At 39.7% G+C, this 18,301-nt stretch overlaps 1 protein-coding gene across 1 annotated transcript in view; it reads left to right on the top strand.

Moving 5' to 3' along the window:
* The window catches only part of hcn4 (hyperpolarization activated cyclic nucleotide-gated potassium channel 4), a 59,600-nt gene that overhangs the window by 37,897 nt on the left and 3,402 nt on the right, over window positions 1–18,301 (top strand). The window contains exons 5-7 of the mRNA XM_054617304.1: window positions 7,126–7,272; window positions 7,531–7,771; window positions 17,569–17,733. Of these exons, the coding sequence (XP_054473279.1) occupies window positions 7,126–7,272; window positions 7,531–7,771; window positions 17,569–17,733 (553 nt within the window). The remainder of the gene's footprint in view (window positions 1–7,125; window positions 7,273–7,530; window positions 7,772–17,568; window positions 17,734–18,301) is intronic.

Below are 18,301 nucleotides of genomic sequence, written 5' to 3'. Positions count from 1 at the left end.
CGAGAGCTCTGCCCTCGAAGATGGTGAAAATTATCATCAGAAAAGCCTGGGTATAATCTTCTCTGAATAGAATTCTATTACAATGTGGCACCATGTGATAAATGCCCAGGCTGTCAGAAGCTAGCAAGCAGACTTAAATGAGCTCTTAAATAGGAATCAGGCAGCCTGTTAACTGTTACACAAAGTAGAGATTCCAATAATCACACTAAATATTAGCGTTTGAAATGTGGCTCACACTAGAGATGAGAAATTGCTTTGTTAGATTCATCTTCACTATGCCAGTCTTTTGCTGTGTGCAAACAGAGGCTGTTGGTTTTAGAATAATAAAGTGGGTGCATTTTCTACCTGTTTGCAGCTCAATTTGTTGCAGATGTATGTGACTGCATGGGTTAGGTTGGGTCCATATCAGATGTGAATGGAATAGAGACAGGTTTAAAATGGACATGGTGTTAGCTTTTCCTTAGCGCTCCTTTTTCTACTCAGTGACTCCCATGTGCTAGAGGGGCTGAGTGCTCTAGCGATAGGATTTTAGTTTGATTTTCAAGTACACGCTGTGGTATCTTTTTGAGGTCTGTACTTTGCTCGTTAAGTTTAGTTCAATTGTACCAAGTGGATACTTGACAGCAATTTATTTTAATTATCAATTTTTCTGTTAATTATTTTTCAAAACAAACATGAATCTATAAAATGGTAAAATAGTGAAAATATCCCATTGAAAGTCTTTAACATTGATTGTTTTGTCCAAATAACTGTACAAAACCCAAAGATATTCAGTTTACAGTGACAATAAACAGATAAAGCAACAAATACCATCATTCGAAAAATATGCATTTGTTGTTATATAAATTACTTCCACATTTAGTCAAATGTAAAATTGACTAAATGGTTAATTTTTCTTTCTGTTTTCAATCTTTAAGTAAAAATTGAAAACAGATTTAAGCTGCGCACTGATTTGCTTTTTATTTTTGAAAACATTTCTGTACCAACATTAAAATGATTTGTAACTGTCACTACAAGAGTAAAATGTTACTATGGTAGAATAACACTGTAATACACAATAGTATAATACTGCAGTTTTTAGTTTTTTATAGAAGATTAGACTCCTGTAGCATTAAAAATACCCCAGTAATAGTATTATTCAATAATCTGTTGGGGTCCCTCATCCCAACATTGAACTCCTGTATTAACCAGCGAGCAGTTAGTCTAAAACATTTCGAGCTGGAATGGGTTAAGCAAATTCCCCCAAGGATTCCTCCCTCTTGTCTCGGGCATGTTGAGAACCATTATCACACAAAGAGAATTACATCTCTCCAGATTGGGGGCACAAGATGGCTGCACATGTGACTGTGCATACAGGATATGCCTGCCACTCCAGCTCTGTGTAAGCCGCTGCTTATCTGTCACTACGGCCCTCTACAGTGGAAATGCAGAGAGAGATGGGAATAGGGACACCAAACAAAGGACATAATCTCATTCATTTGTAGGTGACTTGTGATCTATTTTGTCTTACTTTCTATATAAAAGCCCTCTGATCCTTTTGAGCATTTCTCCTCTCAGGTTTTTAATAGTATATTATTAATATTATTCGGCGTGGGATAAATGCGTGATGTTCTGTTTGTTGTTGGTAGTTCGTGATGAAATCAGGGATGCCCAGGAGGGACTATGAGCAGCGTGTTGTGGCATGACAGTCCCAAATGGCTTTAGAAGGAAATGGCAATGGGGTGCTGCAGCCCCTCCCCTTTACGTTTCTAATTAACACATGGCAATTAAACACAGCCCTTTGGGGAATAGCTAATAAGAGGCCCAAAGCTGATTATTTGTGGGTGAAGAGGCTCTAGAGATCTATTGTTCCCCCACTTCAATCCCCCAATCAAGACCTTTGGAAATACAGTAAATAGTCATCAGAGGAGGACTATATTTGCACTTATAGATTTGTCCCTATCTTTCCAAGAGTGGAAGAAATATATTGATGCTGGTAGGGAACAAGTAAAACATGAGATGTTAGTGTTTCCTTATTTAAGCTAAATAATTACTCACTTATGTCTGTGTTGTTTAATTTTGAAGGCCTTAAAAACTCTAGTTTAAAAGAAGATAGCAATAGCAATAACTTGGCGTTGCCTTGTAGTGGTTAAGTCATGCTTTACCCATACAATCAGCCCAAGGACACAGCTGTCAACATGTTGAGGAGCTTAAGTCTGATTCTGCCTTACAGTGAGAGACGTTCTCATTAGTCTGGACCTGACTGATGACATTAATCTAAACCCTGTTACATTCCCTTTTCCTCCCTGTCTTCCACACAACTTGTACTGCTGAGTCAAGGACTGTTGACATGCCCCAGAGTGATATAATAGTATAACCAAAACCAAATCAAAAGTGCAACCAATGTCAGTAGTCTCTATATTTGATATTATGGTAAATGTATGCTTTCTGCAGTATCTGCAGTATTCATGTCAAGGTTGTCATTTCAACAGACGTCAAGCATTTTATTAGATATGCAGTAGCAACATGGTGTTTGTGAAGAGCAAGGGAATATCCTTGCTTTAGTAGGCTAGGATGCAACATAGTGGCCATTAATCAGTCACACCCTCTTAGCTAACTTTGGCCTAATACATCACAAAATAATACAACAATAAATGAACAATACATAATGCATACTTGCTTTCCTTGCCTGTGTCTTGGCAGTTTTGGTTAGGCTAAATATGGATTTTTGATGTTGGGTATGTTTATGGCCATTCGCAGCGCCTCTAGAAGAGTATATAGTGCATTTATGCCACACTGAAGAAGCTTTTATTGCAGACTTTATGCAATGAAAAAAGGAGTTGACAGCCATGCTAAAGTAACAGCTCTGTGAGGCTTTACCAAGTCACAGAGGTGCTTAAGGCTAAATGCTATGCTCACAATGACTGTGCTAACATGCTGATGTTAATAAGCAGTTATAGCGCTTACCATGTTCTTTTAGTTTTGTTTTTTGAGTATTTACATGCTAGCATTTGCTAATTAGCTCTGAATGCAAAATTACGTTCAAGTTCAGGATCAGGATTTGTACTGACCTTTTCATTGCAATCAATCTAATAGTTGTCAAGACATTGACACCAAAAACAGTAAACGTGAACCTCAGGGTGGTGCTACAGGGGAAGGCAGCGGGTCACTTTGAATCTCTGTAAATAATTAAATGGCAATGCATCGTCTGCTAGCATCTTATTTGTCATCAATGGCTAGTGATGAGATATGATATGTACAGGTAGTGGCTGTCATTTTATGAGACCACCTGTCTCACATTAGCTCAGTACTTACTACAGTATATAAATGGCTTCTCATGCACATTCCCATGCAAGAGACTAGGCTGTCCGCCTACAAATACAAAGCAGGTGGAGCATTCCATATAAAGGGGTTTGTTATTTTCTGTTGACTCTTTTTCATGCATACATTTGTGGGTTCAAATATTGAAGGCTTCAGTTAGCCTTATTGTATGACCTATACCTTTTGACCATGCAACACAAGGTTATGGAGTAGGAGACAGATGAGTGGAGAAAAATAAATGTTTAGAAAGTATAATTAAGTGGCTGACATCTCTGTTGGGAAATGATTTATTCATATTTTATTTGAAAAAATAAAAATTTGCATCTGTTTGGAGAGCTGTGTGAGAGTGAAGGGAATTGGGGAAAATAATAAATAGTATGATAAAAGAGAACAGGGAAAGAAAGGAAAAGAAAAGTATGAATGGGAAACCAAAGAATGGCCATGTGGAGAGAGATCAAAACTAAGAGAGGAAGAGAAAGGATTTGTGGAATGAAGATGCAATTCTGTAAAGCTCAATGGATCGAGTGTGCTTCTTCAGTTATATTGCCAAGACTGAAAGCTAAAAGGCAAAAAAATATCTGAATTCATCATAAACAGCCAAACATTGCAATTATAAAACCAAAAAAAGCTGGATGAAAGTTTGCCAAACTCTTTCTTTAAAAGGAATACTTCAAATTATTTGCTGTCTTGCCAAGAGTTAGATTAGAAAAATGACATTTTTATATATGTCCGTTAAATATCACACTATATTCAGCAGCCTGTTAGCTTAGCTTAGTTCAAAGACTGAAAATCGTATGAAACAGCTGGCTTTTCTCAGTCCAGTTTGTTTGTTCTGTACAAAAATCAAATTGGAAAAATTACATGTTGAGGTTTTACCATATTTATGTAACTATTTCCTGTCCTCTAGTCTTGTCATTACCATGAGGTTGCTCTTATTGCCTGGCATGTGGAGTCTCTTTTGCCTGAGTTTTGGAGGTGGCTTTAAGCAAATGATGTTGTCTAGCTGTTTCTCCCTGTATTACGCTAACAGCTTGCTTGGGGATACTATACTTATATGAAAGGGGGTATGAATCTTTTAATCTAACCATTTAGTGTATAATCCCAAATGTCAAACTAAAGCCAGACGGAAAGATAGAGAGAATCAATCCTGTAGATCTCATCAGCTACTCCTACATTTTGAACAGCCCCCCTGCAGCCTGAACCCCTTGATTTTCAGAGTGCATCGAGGGTAGCTGATGGTGGAATGGTTACCTTCATAATGCTGACTATGATTTGATTTAGCCAAGCAGAGCAGGGGAGCAGGGGTCTTTTGGTGACAGTGTGATGGCAGCTGTGCAGCAATAAGATAATTTCCCATCACAGGGGGTGTTATCAGCTCATAGCAGCATCAGGAGAGCACAGTCCCCCCCATGGTCGGTGTCTTTACATTCCTGTCAGCTCCTCCTCTCAGACTCAGCAGTGATAAGTAAATATAAAATGCCTTTGACTGAACCACTGTTGTACTCATCACAATATAAAAGAAATAAGACATTATCTTGCATGTGTTCACTTGACTTAACGCCCTTTCATGCTGGAAGAATCAAATTGTAAAATGATGCAAAGCTGAGGATAAATGGTTGTTTTTTTTATGAATGTAAAAAAAGGAGAGACGTTCTGAAGGAGATGATAATCCACGCCTTTGAAACAGAGCGCCATGCTGTGGCATGTCTAATGGAGGAGACATTAAGACATTAGACAAGATGCAGAATGTGGGTTACACCTGTCATCTTCACCCTCGCTTCACACGCAGACAAGCCATCTTTGCTGCACTACTCTGCAGCCAATAGGATTGGAGTCTGTGATTGTTTTCTTGAGCTGTTTGTCCCTTTGAGCAGGGGACTGAAACTTCTTCTCTGTGCAAGGATTCTATTTCATCACCAGATCAGTAAATGCTCAATTTTATGCCAAAGGCATTGTGTGGATAAAGATTCAAACCCTTATCCCCATCCAACCCTCCAGATACGCACATGAGACTGTATAAGTAAAAGCTTCTTTCCACATCTTATTATTGCTTCTGCAAGTATTTGACTTTTCTCGGCATCGGCACATATCAATTCTCAAATCTTTCACTTGACAAGGTGAAGAAGATATTTTATTAATTTCAGCTGAGCAATTTCTTTATGTTGGACATACAGTATGATGGTTCAACTACTCTGCCTTATCTGCAGCATTTCTTGTTGTAGCCTTTGTGTGCATGTGTTTTCATATACACATAATATTCCTTCGCAGTTCTTTGTCTCTGTTCACCTAACAATGCATTACACATCATTACAAGGTGGGGCATTAAAACACTTTATAGTAGACTGGTCACCAACGAGGGATTTGTATCATCTATACACACAGACTCCAGACTGTTTACTTTGTCTGTGAGGGACTCATTGGTCAAACACAACTGAAATCTATCAAAATTTGGCAAAAATAAGATTGAAAAAAGAGAACATTTTAGAGGCTTACAAACACAGCAGGGTGTCAGTGGATTGTTGGCACCTGATCAGATTCATTCCTAAAATGTGCTTAGTGTGGATTCTAACCCCCAATCTGACTTGCATGAGACAGCTGCCCTTATTTACTGTGCTGTATTTCCAAAAGATTGTCCTTTCAATGATCTCCTACAAGATTAGTGGTGACTAGGGAAGTAGAGTGGGATAACAAAGAGGGAGACATCTGAGGTCAGCCACGCCGTTGAGTGGTAAGGCCATTGGCAGCGTAGTAATGGTGATCAAAGAGCACCTCCAGCATTGCCCTATGAATGGTTAATTTCTTTTGTTTTTCTTTATTTTTTTCTCTCACTGAGGGTCAAGGATTCTACCTGCTATTATTCCTGAGGTGCTCTAAATGTGCTTTGATCTGCATCTCTGCTTCCTATACTGTAGCATCAATGAAAAGCCATCTAACACATTTTAATACTTTTATTTTTACCAACCAACATAAAGACTGGAGGATGGAGACACATACCGTTTTCACTGTAAAACACCACATACGTGTAAGTGTTTTGGTGTTTATGGTCTTTAAGGAACCTTAGGGCTTTGTTTGTTGCTAATTGCAACACATGTATATAACACCTACAAAACCTATTATCATTTTCTACACTCGTATGCTTTGTATGTAATCAAAAATATAAATAATAATAAAAATGTATTTAGATTTTTCTTAGTACCTGGGTTCACACACAGACAAACGTTGTCCTAATTTTTTTTCTTCTATAGTGCCTTGTATTCCCTGCTGTTTTTCAAATTATTTGAGTTACGTAAATTAATGGTATTAGATTATTAATACATAATTAGATTAGATGTTAATGTTGGAAATTACAACTCCAACTGAATATACGTATGTATCTGTGATACATTTACCTAACTTTGAGATGGCAATCCAGATCCAGATAAGCCACAATAGTGAATTCTGTACAAGCTCCAATGAATCGCCAGCATGACTTAACAGTCGCCAATGATCACTCCCCTCCAAATTGCCCAATATCTTAAGAGAACCGTACGATAGTTAAAATGACATGCAATGTTCTAAGAGCAAATATGGAGATAGTGTATTATGTCAAATTGCTTTCTGTCTTTTGAGAGATCAGACAAACTGTAAGAGGCATGATCAAAGACTGGAAAATCGCTGTCTTGTTGGGCGCAACTTGCAAGAGCCCCGATGGCCTGTATGTATCCGTATCCATTTCCTTGTGTTCGTGTGACCTCGGTCCCAGCTGTTCCCTGTGGCTGTGTATCTATGCTACACTACTATGGCCTTTGAGTAACCTAATTGTTGTGTATCTTGGTGTCCCTGCAGTACAAACAGGTGGAGCAGTACATGTCCTTCCACAAGCTGCCAGCAGATATGAGGCAGAGAATCCACGACTACTACGAGCACCGTTACCAGGGCAAGATGTTCGATGAGGAAAGCATCCTGGGAGAGCTGAACGAGCCGCTGCGAGAGGTGAGATGAGAGTTCCTGTTCGGGGATCTTCTACACATGTGATGCATTCAAAAGCTTGTGTACTGCTTAACATTCCCCTCAATTTGGTTCAGTTTTTGTCTTGTGGCCGAATCCCAACGAATGTTTGCACAGCTGACATTTTTGAGTTGTTACCCAAATATCTCTGCTGTTTGAGGTAGTGATAGGCCAATGCCTTCTGTAAAGCGCTAGCTCTTTTCTGCTGTTCTTGCTAACTGCTTTCTCTGTGTGCTCACACAGGAAATCATCAACTTTAACTGTCGAAAGCTGGTGGCGTCCATGCCTCTGTTTGCCAACGCTGACCCCAACTTTGTCACCTCCATGCTCACCAAGCTGAGGTTTGAGGTGTTCCAGCCTGGGGATTATATCATCAGGGAGGGCACCATCGGCAAAAAAATGTACTTCATACAGCACGGGGTTGTCAGCGTACTAACCAAAGGCAATAAAGAGACCAAGCTGTCAGATGGCTCCTACTTTGGAGGTAAGACAAGCTGGAGCTGCACCAGAATCACAAACTCAAAGGTCACATACATACACATTTTTCTCTGTTTTAATATTAATAATGCTCTCCTTTGGTACCTTGGGAGGTGGGCTTGGGTTTGAATTTGTATTTGTAAGGCATTTGGGAAAGGCTATTCTGGCTCAATTATCTCATTGTGAGGAAGAAGTGGTATGTTTCGGAGTGCTTGTCACCTCACTTAAAATTCTGCTTCATGGTTTATGCAGGACTTTTCTCTTAATTCACATCATGAGCTGTCTCTTTAATGTAGGGCAAAAATTAAGAAAACTGTACTTGCTGGATTGCAAAATAAGAAATGTGCATTTAACGGTCAAAGGGGACATAAATCTGTGAAATTACATGCTGTATGAATGCTTAAGACTTGTGCAATAACCCAGAGTTGTTATATACTTAACTCGTGTTATGCTCTTAATCAGGATCAGATAATGCATCACCCTCTTATGGTCCCACAGAGCCTATGACACATGTAGGAGACAATGCCGCCATACTGCCCTCACAAAATACCAATTAATTTGCCCAGTGACAGCGTATCATTTAGTCTACACTGTTAAGTAATGAGAAATGGTGGCAAAGCGTTTAACAGCACATGACCTGCCTGTGGAAGTTTAATTACGCCTTGCCTGCTCAAGTCCATCTCCATGCCCTCTCTCCAGGGGGGTTCCAGAAAAATAATGAAAAGATGGCAGGCAATCTATCTCTACACATGCCAAAACTAATCAACATTTAGACAACATGGCCCTGGAGCGAGCTGGGGCCATGTTGTCTAAAATGCTGTCCAAAATGTTCCCTCCTTCGGTCGCTCCTCGGTAAGGCATAAATGAGATTCAAAGAGAGTTTATAGACTTGTTTTTAGCACAAGCTTTGTGGTAATAGCATAGGTTTGTGTGACAGCATGGACATATTGCCGCACAAAGAAGCTGGACTGAGTGTACTCTAGATCTCAAAGGCAAAAGAGTGAATGCATTAACATTTTACTTATTTTTCCTTGAGTAAACATGAGTAGTGTATCAAAAGACTATTTTATAAAAAGTGGACTTATTCATTGTGACTTCACCCATTGGTATGTGGACTGCTGTTTTGAAGCCGTTACCACCTTTAATTACAGCAGTCGCCATGTTGTTTATTTTGCAACCAATGCACGGAGGTTACCATAGTTGGAATGCGGAGGAGTGACGTAGAGACAGCGTATAGGGCTATGGTAGCGGCAGTGACCCGTCAATCACAGTAAGCCCGCCCTAATGCATACTCGGCTTTGATGGTCAATCATGCTGTATTTAAGAAGACTTGAAACTAGCAATTGAGAGCAAAAACTCATGTTTACAATGTTTACGGAAGTAATAAATTAAAAAATAAGTAGGGTCATTTCCTCAAAGACTGCCATTCAAGCAGACTTCTTGCCACAAAAGTGCAAATGCACTGGTTTTGGAACAGGAGCTGGCTTGCTCGCTTCAATCTTAGGACTTGGATCAGTAATTATTTTCCCCTCTTGCGCATTATAGGCACAAGGCTTTTGACTCCATTATCCTGTGACTATTCCTGTCTACTCCTTGGGGGGAGGGCTAGTGAGGTAAGCCTAGAGCCACTGGGAGTTTGTTACCAAACATGAGTTAGTCATTCATGAAATTAATTGGCGCAGGATCAGCACAGGGAGTATGTGGCACATGTGGTTCTCAGTGTAGCTGTCAGCATCAGCAAGTAGGAAGTCAAAAGCTATTTTTTTTTTTCATACTATGTGCACAACACCGGGGAGTGCCTCACATGGATTGATAGGCTTTGTCTCTCCATCCTGCATGTGAATGTGTGAGCAAGTGAATGTAGAGCAACATCCGTCCAGTCATCGAGGAGCTTTCTTTTTTTGTCAAAGACACTCAACGTCAGCAGGCTCCAGTTTACAGTACGGCAAATGGCATGCGTATATGCTCATCAACATCTCATCAAACTCATGTACCGTAACTCTTTCACTATAATGACTTGAATTATTTACACAATTATGTACTCAGCAGTCTGCTCCAGTTTGTTAGCTGTTGGATTAGCTTGAGCCAGAGAGCCTAAAGTCTAAAGTGGACACGACATGAACTGGATGGCAGTGTCGGCTGGGCACGGCGATCCAATGGAGAGGGGAAATGTAATGTGACTGCAGTACTAACGCCAAGGGACACATGGATCGCTGCCAAGCCAGCTCTTTGGACGCTGCTCTGTGCTCAGAAAGAAAACATGCACCCTCCACCCTCGCCTCCACTTCCCTCTTTCTCTCCTTATAGTTCAGTATTGGAACACTTATCTGAACAGCATCTTCACTGCCCTCTCGGTGCCCAGACTGAGCGGGTTATTGTGATTGAGCGGGTCAATTCCTTTGTTGCCTGCAGGAATTGATGTGTTGCCAGTGCAGACTGTGCCTCTCTCTTGGATGGAGCAGAGCTCAGTGACATTGGGGTGGCCCTACATGCCAGTCAGAGGTGCTAATCAAAAGCTGCCTTTGATTGCACCTCTAAGATGGCTCACTTTGCCTCTGAGAGAGTGGCTTGTAGCAGACATGTGAGGGAGGGTAAAAGAGGAAAGTGAAACTGAGTCAGAGAGTGGGAGTAAGGAGTAAGGAGTGAAGTATGTTGACTGCACAGTTTGCAATCTCCTGTCTCATCTTCTTGGCTTTGCCAGATCTCTTACCAGTTTTCTGTGAATGGTGCTGTCTTCATCCAGAGTCCTGGGTCAGGGAGCTAACACTCCTTCCATCACCCTTGTCTTTTACTTTTTTCTTTGGCTTTTTTCCCCTGTCAGAGCTTAGACATGGCTGTGCTATAGAGCTGCTAAATGGCCCCTCTGACTGAGTGAGTCAGTGAGAGGGTCTGGCAGCAGCAAAGGCCCAGGTAATCCTCCCGGTCCTTAACCCAGTTAACACTCCTACACCTCTTATTCTGGAGCAGCATCAGCTCAAGATCGAGGCACTGCAGTAGCTGAGTAAGTGACAGAATGGGGGATATGATGATATATAGAGTAGTGTTATATAATATGACAGGCTGGATAAGATAAGTTGATAAAATATTGTGTTTTTATACAATGTATGATGTGATACGACACAATGTGTTGTGAGACATTATTTGGATACATAATCCAAACACTAAGAGGTTAAATGCCAGATAGGGATGATTTGATGCCACATAATACACAATTATATTATATGAATACATACAAGTTTGCATGGTATTATTGGATGGACAAAGGTGTGATACAATAAAATGAAATGCAGGACGATATTATAAAAAAATGCTAATTTACTGGTCAAGCAATACTCACAGTTGCAATTAATTCCCTAGCTTCCATCGTGGATATGTATTGCCATCATTGGCTGTGTTCTATGATGTCAGTAACTATTATATTTTTGTTTAAAGGACAGCATGCATGTGTAACTTTAGAAAAAGTAGATTTTTGGATTTGCATCTGTACATATACACAAACATCTTCTGGGATTTGAATGCTGTTTTATTTTGTCTTTTGTACCTCACCAACATAGTTGGTAGACTGAACAAGCTTGTCAGGAAAGCCAGCAGTGTGCTGGGGTGTCCACTGGATACGGTGGAGGTGGTGGGAGACAGGAGGATGATGGCCAAGCTATCATCCCTGATGAACAACACCTCCCACCCCATGCAGGACACCCTGGCAGCTCTGTGCAGCTCCTTCAGCCACCGGCTGCTTCACCCCCGGTGTGTGAAGGAGAGGTACCGCAGGTCCTTCCTTCCTGCTGCTGTCAGGCTGCACAACCAGCTCTGCTCCCAGTAGACCACATGACACTAAAAACCTGTGCAATACAAATACACCGTGCAATTATAGTTATAATAGTTATTCTGTCTGTACATATAATATTTCAATTATTGTGGATTTTACTGTTTTTTATTGCTTATTTATAATAGTTGTTTTTATTGCATTTTATTTTTATCTTGTCTTTCTTTTACTATGTCTCTTGTGTGCACTTTACCCTATGCTGCTGTAATCCTGCAAATTTCCCTGCTGCGGGACTAATAAAGGATTATCTTATTTTATCTTATCTTATCTTATAACCAGCCTCAGTTAAGGGGGGGGAGGAGCCAATGAGATGTGACGGGACTTTAGCATCCGCCACAGTGCAGAAAAACACCAGAAATAACTGCCTGCATGCTAGCCAAACCTAAGGTGTTGCGCAGCTATGCTAATGTTGTGAGGGAGTGAGCATGGCATGTCATAGGGAATCAGGCAGCCCACTGCGGATGTTTCAAAGGTTAGAGAGTGTCCGCTCTGTGGGCTGGGGGCGGTGTTGGGGAGGGAGATGGAAGCTGACAGTAGGACTCAGAGTCCAGGTGAGCTTTGTCAGACCGGGCTGCAGAACACAGATACTTCATCACATACCATTCCTGCTCATTATCATCATTAATATACATCCATGTACAATTATAAGCAGAAAGGAGGGCAGGTACACCCATGCACACATAGAATCACATGCAGATACATGCAAAGTGAGACTTATTTAGAAGCCCATTCAAAGGCCAAAATTTACATTCACTCCGACTGGTGCACAGTAGTTTGCAGGTGGTCTGTATCTGCTTTAGCTCACATAGATTTAAATGTAGATCTAGAAACATACGTTAGAAATATATTATGAAAGAAACATACCCTCTGCCCTAGTTTTACACACTTGTTTCATAAGATCTCTGTGATTCTGGTTTGAGTGGGATTTGTGTCTGTGATTTTAATCCAAGTTATGAAGTTGTATTTTGCAGTGGTACCTTGAGCAGAATTTAATGTTTAGACCTAAATTTTAACTTTCCAAATTTCTTACATTTACCATTATATTCATTGTCTTAATGAATTATTTGATAAGTGCAACCCTTTACTTACTGATGCTTTGTATTTTTTTGTTTATTATCTCTTTGGTTTTAATGATTTTAGAGCTTAAAATTTCATAGATTTTTGTATCTCAGTGCTTCACCAGATTTACCTCATAAAGAGTTGTTTTCATTGACTGTATTTTGCTCAGCTTATTACTGCTAGTGCAGTTGTAGCCTGAAGCTTACAGAGAGCATAGTTGTTGGCCCTCTATTTATCTGTACAACATGCAGACACGGCTTTAAACTGTGAGCATACGGTATTCATAATGTAAAGACACTTATGCACACCAGATGTGCCCTGTTCTTCCTTTCTTGCGTTCTCTCCATCACACACAAACACACACATAAACTGACATCTCACATGCATGCAGTCTGCTCTCCTCTTTGAGAGCTGGTGCAGGGACTCAGGGGAAGCATCTTTCGAGTAACAGCCGACAAAGACGAGTCAAATGTTTTCTCACTAAAGTCACAGCACATGACGTCATAGTCCTCCTTTCCCTGAGCAGCATCCAATTTTAATTGGTGTCATTCAATTTTGATGAATGCATTGTCACTTAAGTGTGAACATGAAACTCATCATGGCTCTGGCAAAGTAACATCTTCTAGTGCACATATGTAGTTTTTTTCCTGAGACATCGTTCTGTCTGTAGCATTTACCAAGCACAGTTTTGGGCCAGATAAATTCAAAGGAGAACAGGACAGCTGGGGAAAGGCAAATTTAACAAGTGGGCTTTAAGTTTATTCTCAGAGCTGCATCTTTGCTTTCACTTCTTTTACTCACTATAGTTTCAAAATGCTGTTTTTAGGATGAACCAAATATTGAGTACAATGGAATTTTATTCAGAGACGATCATTTGTCTTGTGTCTTGACGATATTATAGCTTTGATAATTTGAGCTGACAAAGCCCACAATTTCGGGCCGATTATGAATCATCTCATTGTTGTTAAGGACCCCACAGAAATGGGTAATTGTAGAGGCGGCAGCCAGTCGTAGGAGAAAACATACGCCCCTTACAGACTACATGCCGATCTACACCAACTAAGCCTGTCCTGTGATTTCATGCAGGATTTAGGAAGCATTGCGATGAGTCACAAGAGATGTGAGTAAGCAGTGGGAGTAGAGCTTTCATAAATAAATTGAATGTAACTCACAAACCATCAGCTGAAAGCATCTTGAGCTCCAAAGTGAAGTGTCATTGGCTGAATTGAGGGGCAGTGATAAAACCACTGTCATGATAAATTAAGTGAAATAAATATTATTTTTTTAGGAAATTAAATCAAATAAAAAAACAAATAATGAAACTGCAAAAGAAAGAAATAACATTTCATAAAAAAGTTTTTCGTAATGCATTTAATTATTTGACAATTTCTCAGTTCATATACTGTATATCCTACACAATTTATGCATGATCACAAATTATTGTTTATTTATTTAACATTTCACATTATGTTACATGTACACATTACTCCAAGTAGAAACAATATGATAGGTTTCATACAAAAACAGTAAATGTATTTTTGTGGAAAAATAGAAAAACTGAGAGAATTCAAAACCGGAAATTAATTGTTCACTGGTAGATAAATAGTATATGTATTCTTCTCTAAAGAACAAATATTTGCATTTTGTGTGAAACCATATATTTCATACTTCTATGGTAAATACACTTTGATGTCACATTTATCTTAGCTCCTAATTTTACAAATCCTGATATTCAGAAGAGTATTGAGCTTCAAGGTAGCCGCCTGCATTTAACCCCTCAGCACTCGGAGATATCCACTTATCTTTTATTGTGTAGCTCAGAGCGGTTTGCACCATACAACCCTGCCATGGATGTTTTCCTGCTGCACTTGTAGTTCAGATGGCACCGCTAAGTGTCTGGGCTTCACTTGCTTTCTGCAAAGACAGTTAGATGAGGCCAGAGGGCTCACTGCAGCTCACCGCCTCATCTTGGCAGTGTGGGCTTCATCCAGAAAGCCACGGGACAAGAGGATTTAATACAGAGCTGTGATGCTCCTCTCCAGAGGGGATTACTGGAGCACTGCTGTGGGAAATAGAACCCCAGCACAGCTACAGCCAGGGCTGCCCCGCTAACACACACTTATAGTACATACATACACACACACACACACACACACACACACACACACACACACACACACACACACACACACACACACACACTCACACTCACATGTAAACACATGCTGTATACACACATGATAGGAGAGTGTGGTATTTTTACTCTCTCCCATTCACACAGCTAACTTGGCCATTATCCATTCACCCATGCTCTCTCTCTCACACATACATGCACAAACACGTAATGCACAGCACATGAGATTGTATTTATGCTTCATACAGAGTAAATATTCCTCATTCTCTGCGCTGACAAATCAAGCATTCTCCCTTTATCCACTGACCTATCTTATTTTTTAAAGCATCATTAACAATAATCAGAACCACTCATTGTCTGGAAAAAAATGCAAAATCCTGTAAAATCTAATGTAATCCATTACAATCACTGAGTAGCGAATGCTACATAATGTGAATTGTGTAGTGTTGATATTGTTTTGTGGTCACTCGGCTCCAAGGCAATTTTTAGGCATGTTTATTGGAAGTGTTTATTGACTTTCATCATATTGAGAGGTGTTTTTGCATTCCCTCAGTAATATGTTAATAGGGTGGACGAAGTGCAAGTCTGTTTGTCAAAAGGGGATTATTTGTGTTGTAGTGCTGTTGTTTAAGATTGCTTTGAATTGTATAGTGTCTATATTTTCTGTCGATAGGGGATATATTCTAAGATTTCATCTTAGCTGTAACATGAGGTTTAATTAATGTTACATATCTTTTCACTTTCTTCTACCTGCACACATCAAATTACACAGATTTTTTAAAACCCGATTATTCAGTGGTGCCAAGAAGGCAGAAGGAAGATTAAATATCTGGTGCTTACCAGCATCCGTCATCGACAACAGCTAGCATGCTGTGGCTAATTAACTGAAAGGCTTTTCCTCTCAGTTAATTATCTCCTTATGCAGCTGCATGATATGGCTATCATTTACAGAAAGTTTTCCACCTGCAGCTCCTCATGTGAGTGGTGTGCATTGTCAAATTGCAAATAGCTACTTTGATCAAATCTTGCACAAACAGCACCAGGCCACAAAGTAACCACACAAACGTCTACGCTCTTGTTGACACCAAACTGTGTAGTTATATCTTCGGTGTTTCACACAGCTTACTATTTTATGTAAAACTCGGACATCCTTAGGAAGCATAGATGTCAATCGATGGAACATAAAGGTGGTAGAACAAAAGGAAGGGTTCATCTCCCATCTCATCTTTTAAGTTGTCAAACTGTGTCATTTTTGACCAATACTATAATGCTTCCATAACATTTGCTTTCAGTATAAGTAGCATGCATATAGGTTGAGTATGCATGTACCATCATAACATGTTGGTAGTGAACACTGTCCAGATAAATGTGTAGGTTTTTTTTTAATATGTTGATGTGAGAACTGCTTTTAAAAGAGATAAGAGAGAGGAGCTGTCATGATTTGCCATGGTTGTTAATATCCCCTAACACACACACGCTCATTGATAATTTCTGTCACACACCCACACACAGCTCAATGTCATCATACTCACAATTAAAACTTACACAAAAAAATACCAGGGTTCCTCATGTTTTTGATTAAAGCTGACACTGCCCAAGACTGTACGAGGAGGCTCTTACTGTATGTGTGTGTGCGTGTATCCATGTGGTTGTGTGGCTTCAGGTCAAGGTCAGGTGGAAATGTTAATGAAAAACCCACAGACGCCAACATTCTATAGATGTGCAATACCCAAAAAGGGAATAGGAAACAGGAGAAAGATTCAGTTATGGTGCAGAGTCAAACTATGCATGCGATTTCAGGAGATACGTTTGATGAAGAATTATAAAAAAAAAAAAAAAAGGATTTGATGTAGGCTACAGGGGAGAAATTGGGAAACTGCATTCTGTGAGAGAATCGAGAGCATGTATGTGAAGATGAGCTGGAAATGGGTTTCTGAGAAAGAGGTAGTGTAATAGCAAACACAGGAAGGGAGGGCAGAAGATGAGATGAAAGCTAAAGTGAAAAGACATTAGGGAACGTATACAAACACATGGCACGCTAACACATACATACATCAAAGTCACCTAACCCCTGTCCATATAAATACACACATACATACAATATATAACATTGTATAGATACATACAGTACATATATAGTATATCCATTTTTATATTTTGTATATAAAGAATATTTAATCTGTATTTTTATCATGCCTTACTCTCCCATACTGCCTTGCTCTAATGAATAAAAAAGTAGCATCATGCATACACACAAATATAGTACTTTCACATACATTTGCATATGTGCAGACACTGAATTTCACATAAACATATCCAACTTGACTGGTGCATGCATGCATGCACATGCTTCATCTTCATACAGTACAGACACACTAACCTTGTCTTTGTCGGGGGTCTACATCCGTGCAGCTTGTTTAATGGAACATTATTTTCCTGGGCATGGCAGATGAGGGCTGGCAGACCTCTGAGCTCTGAATATGGCATTACTGGGAGTTCCGGACCGAACAATCACAGAAAAGTTTTAATGCTGAAATATAAAACAAAACCAGTCCTGGGTTCACGTTTTGCTTAGAAAGTGTCACTTAGCATACAGTATCTGCTGGGGAATAAAAAAACAAAAACTTTTGGATTTGGTTTTGAAAGAGGTAAGGTTAAGTTAGAAATAGAGAAATCTATAGTAAAACTTGTATAACTGTTTAAATCTTCAGATTAAGTCAAAGACAGGTGAGCCCCTGGGTTTAACTTCACTACATAACCGTCTCTTGTGTGCTGTGTTCTGTTGCAGAGATTTGTTTGCTGACGCGGGGCAGAAGAACAGCCAGTGTCCGAGCAGACACATACTGTCGCCTGTACTCTCTGTCTGTGGACAACTTCAATGAGGTGCTAGAGGAGTATCCTATGATGAGAAGGGCATTTGAGACTGTTGCCGTGGACAGACTGGACCGTATTGGTAAGAAAATATTATTTAAACAATTTCAGAAGGAAGATTGTTTATTAAGATGCCATCAACTGCATTTTACAAACTTTCATCGGGACATGAATGACTCAGTTGGTGTCAGACATTGGCTGTAAAGGAAACCTTACCAACCCTTGATGTGCATTTGTTATATTTGAAAATAAAGCTTATGATGGTTTTGTTTTTCTCAGTAAGCATATCAATGAATAGACATCATTACTATGTTTCATTCATCCTTTTATTTACTCTTGAGGGTTTAGGTTCAGCATAGCCCAGCATGCTGTAAAAAAAACAATCCACACTGATACTCAATGACAGAAATTACTTTCAAAGTCATCTGCAAATAAACATGCAGATAGAGCTTTGGTATTGAAATCCCTGCATGACTTCTCTTATGCATACAATTGATATTCTTTCCATATCCATCGCTGTTCCCAGGCTCAGCCTCAGTAGATGAAAAATTCACAATGAAAGGCACGCCTGTATCATCACTCAGCCATCACAGCATGCTCTGTTTTATCCTCAGCTATGTTTAGAATGGAAGATAGAGAAACTGCTTTAG

This window comes from Anoplopoma fimbria, chromosome 2, assembly GCF_027596085.1.
Source record: "Anoplopoma fimbria isolate UVic2021 breed Golden Eagle Sablefish chromosome 2, Afim_UVic_2022, whole genome shotgun sequence".
Taxonomy (NCBI): domain Eukaryota; kingdom Metazoa; phylum Chordata; class Actinopteri; order Perciformes; family Anoplopomatidae; genus Anoplopoma; species Anoplopoma fimbria.
Note: the sequence above shows the minus strand (reverse complement) of the source record. Positions and strands in the feature narration are given on the sequence as shown.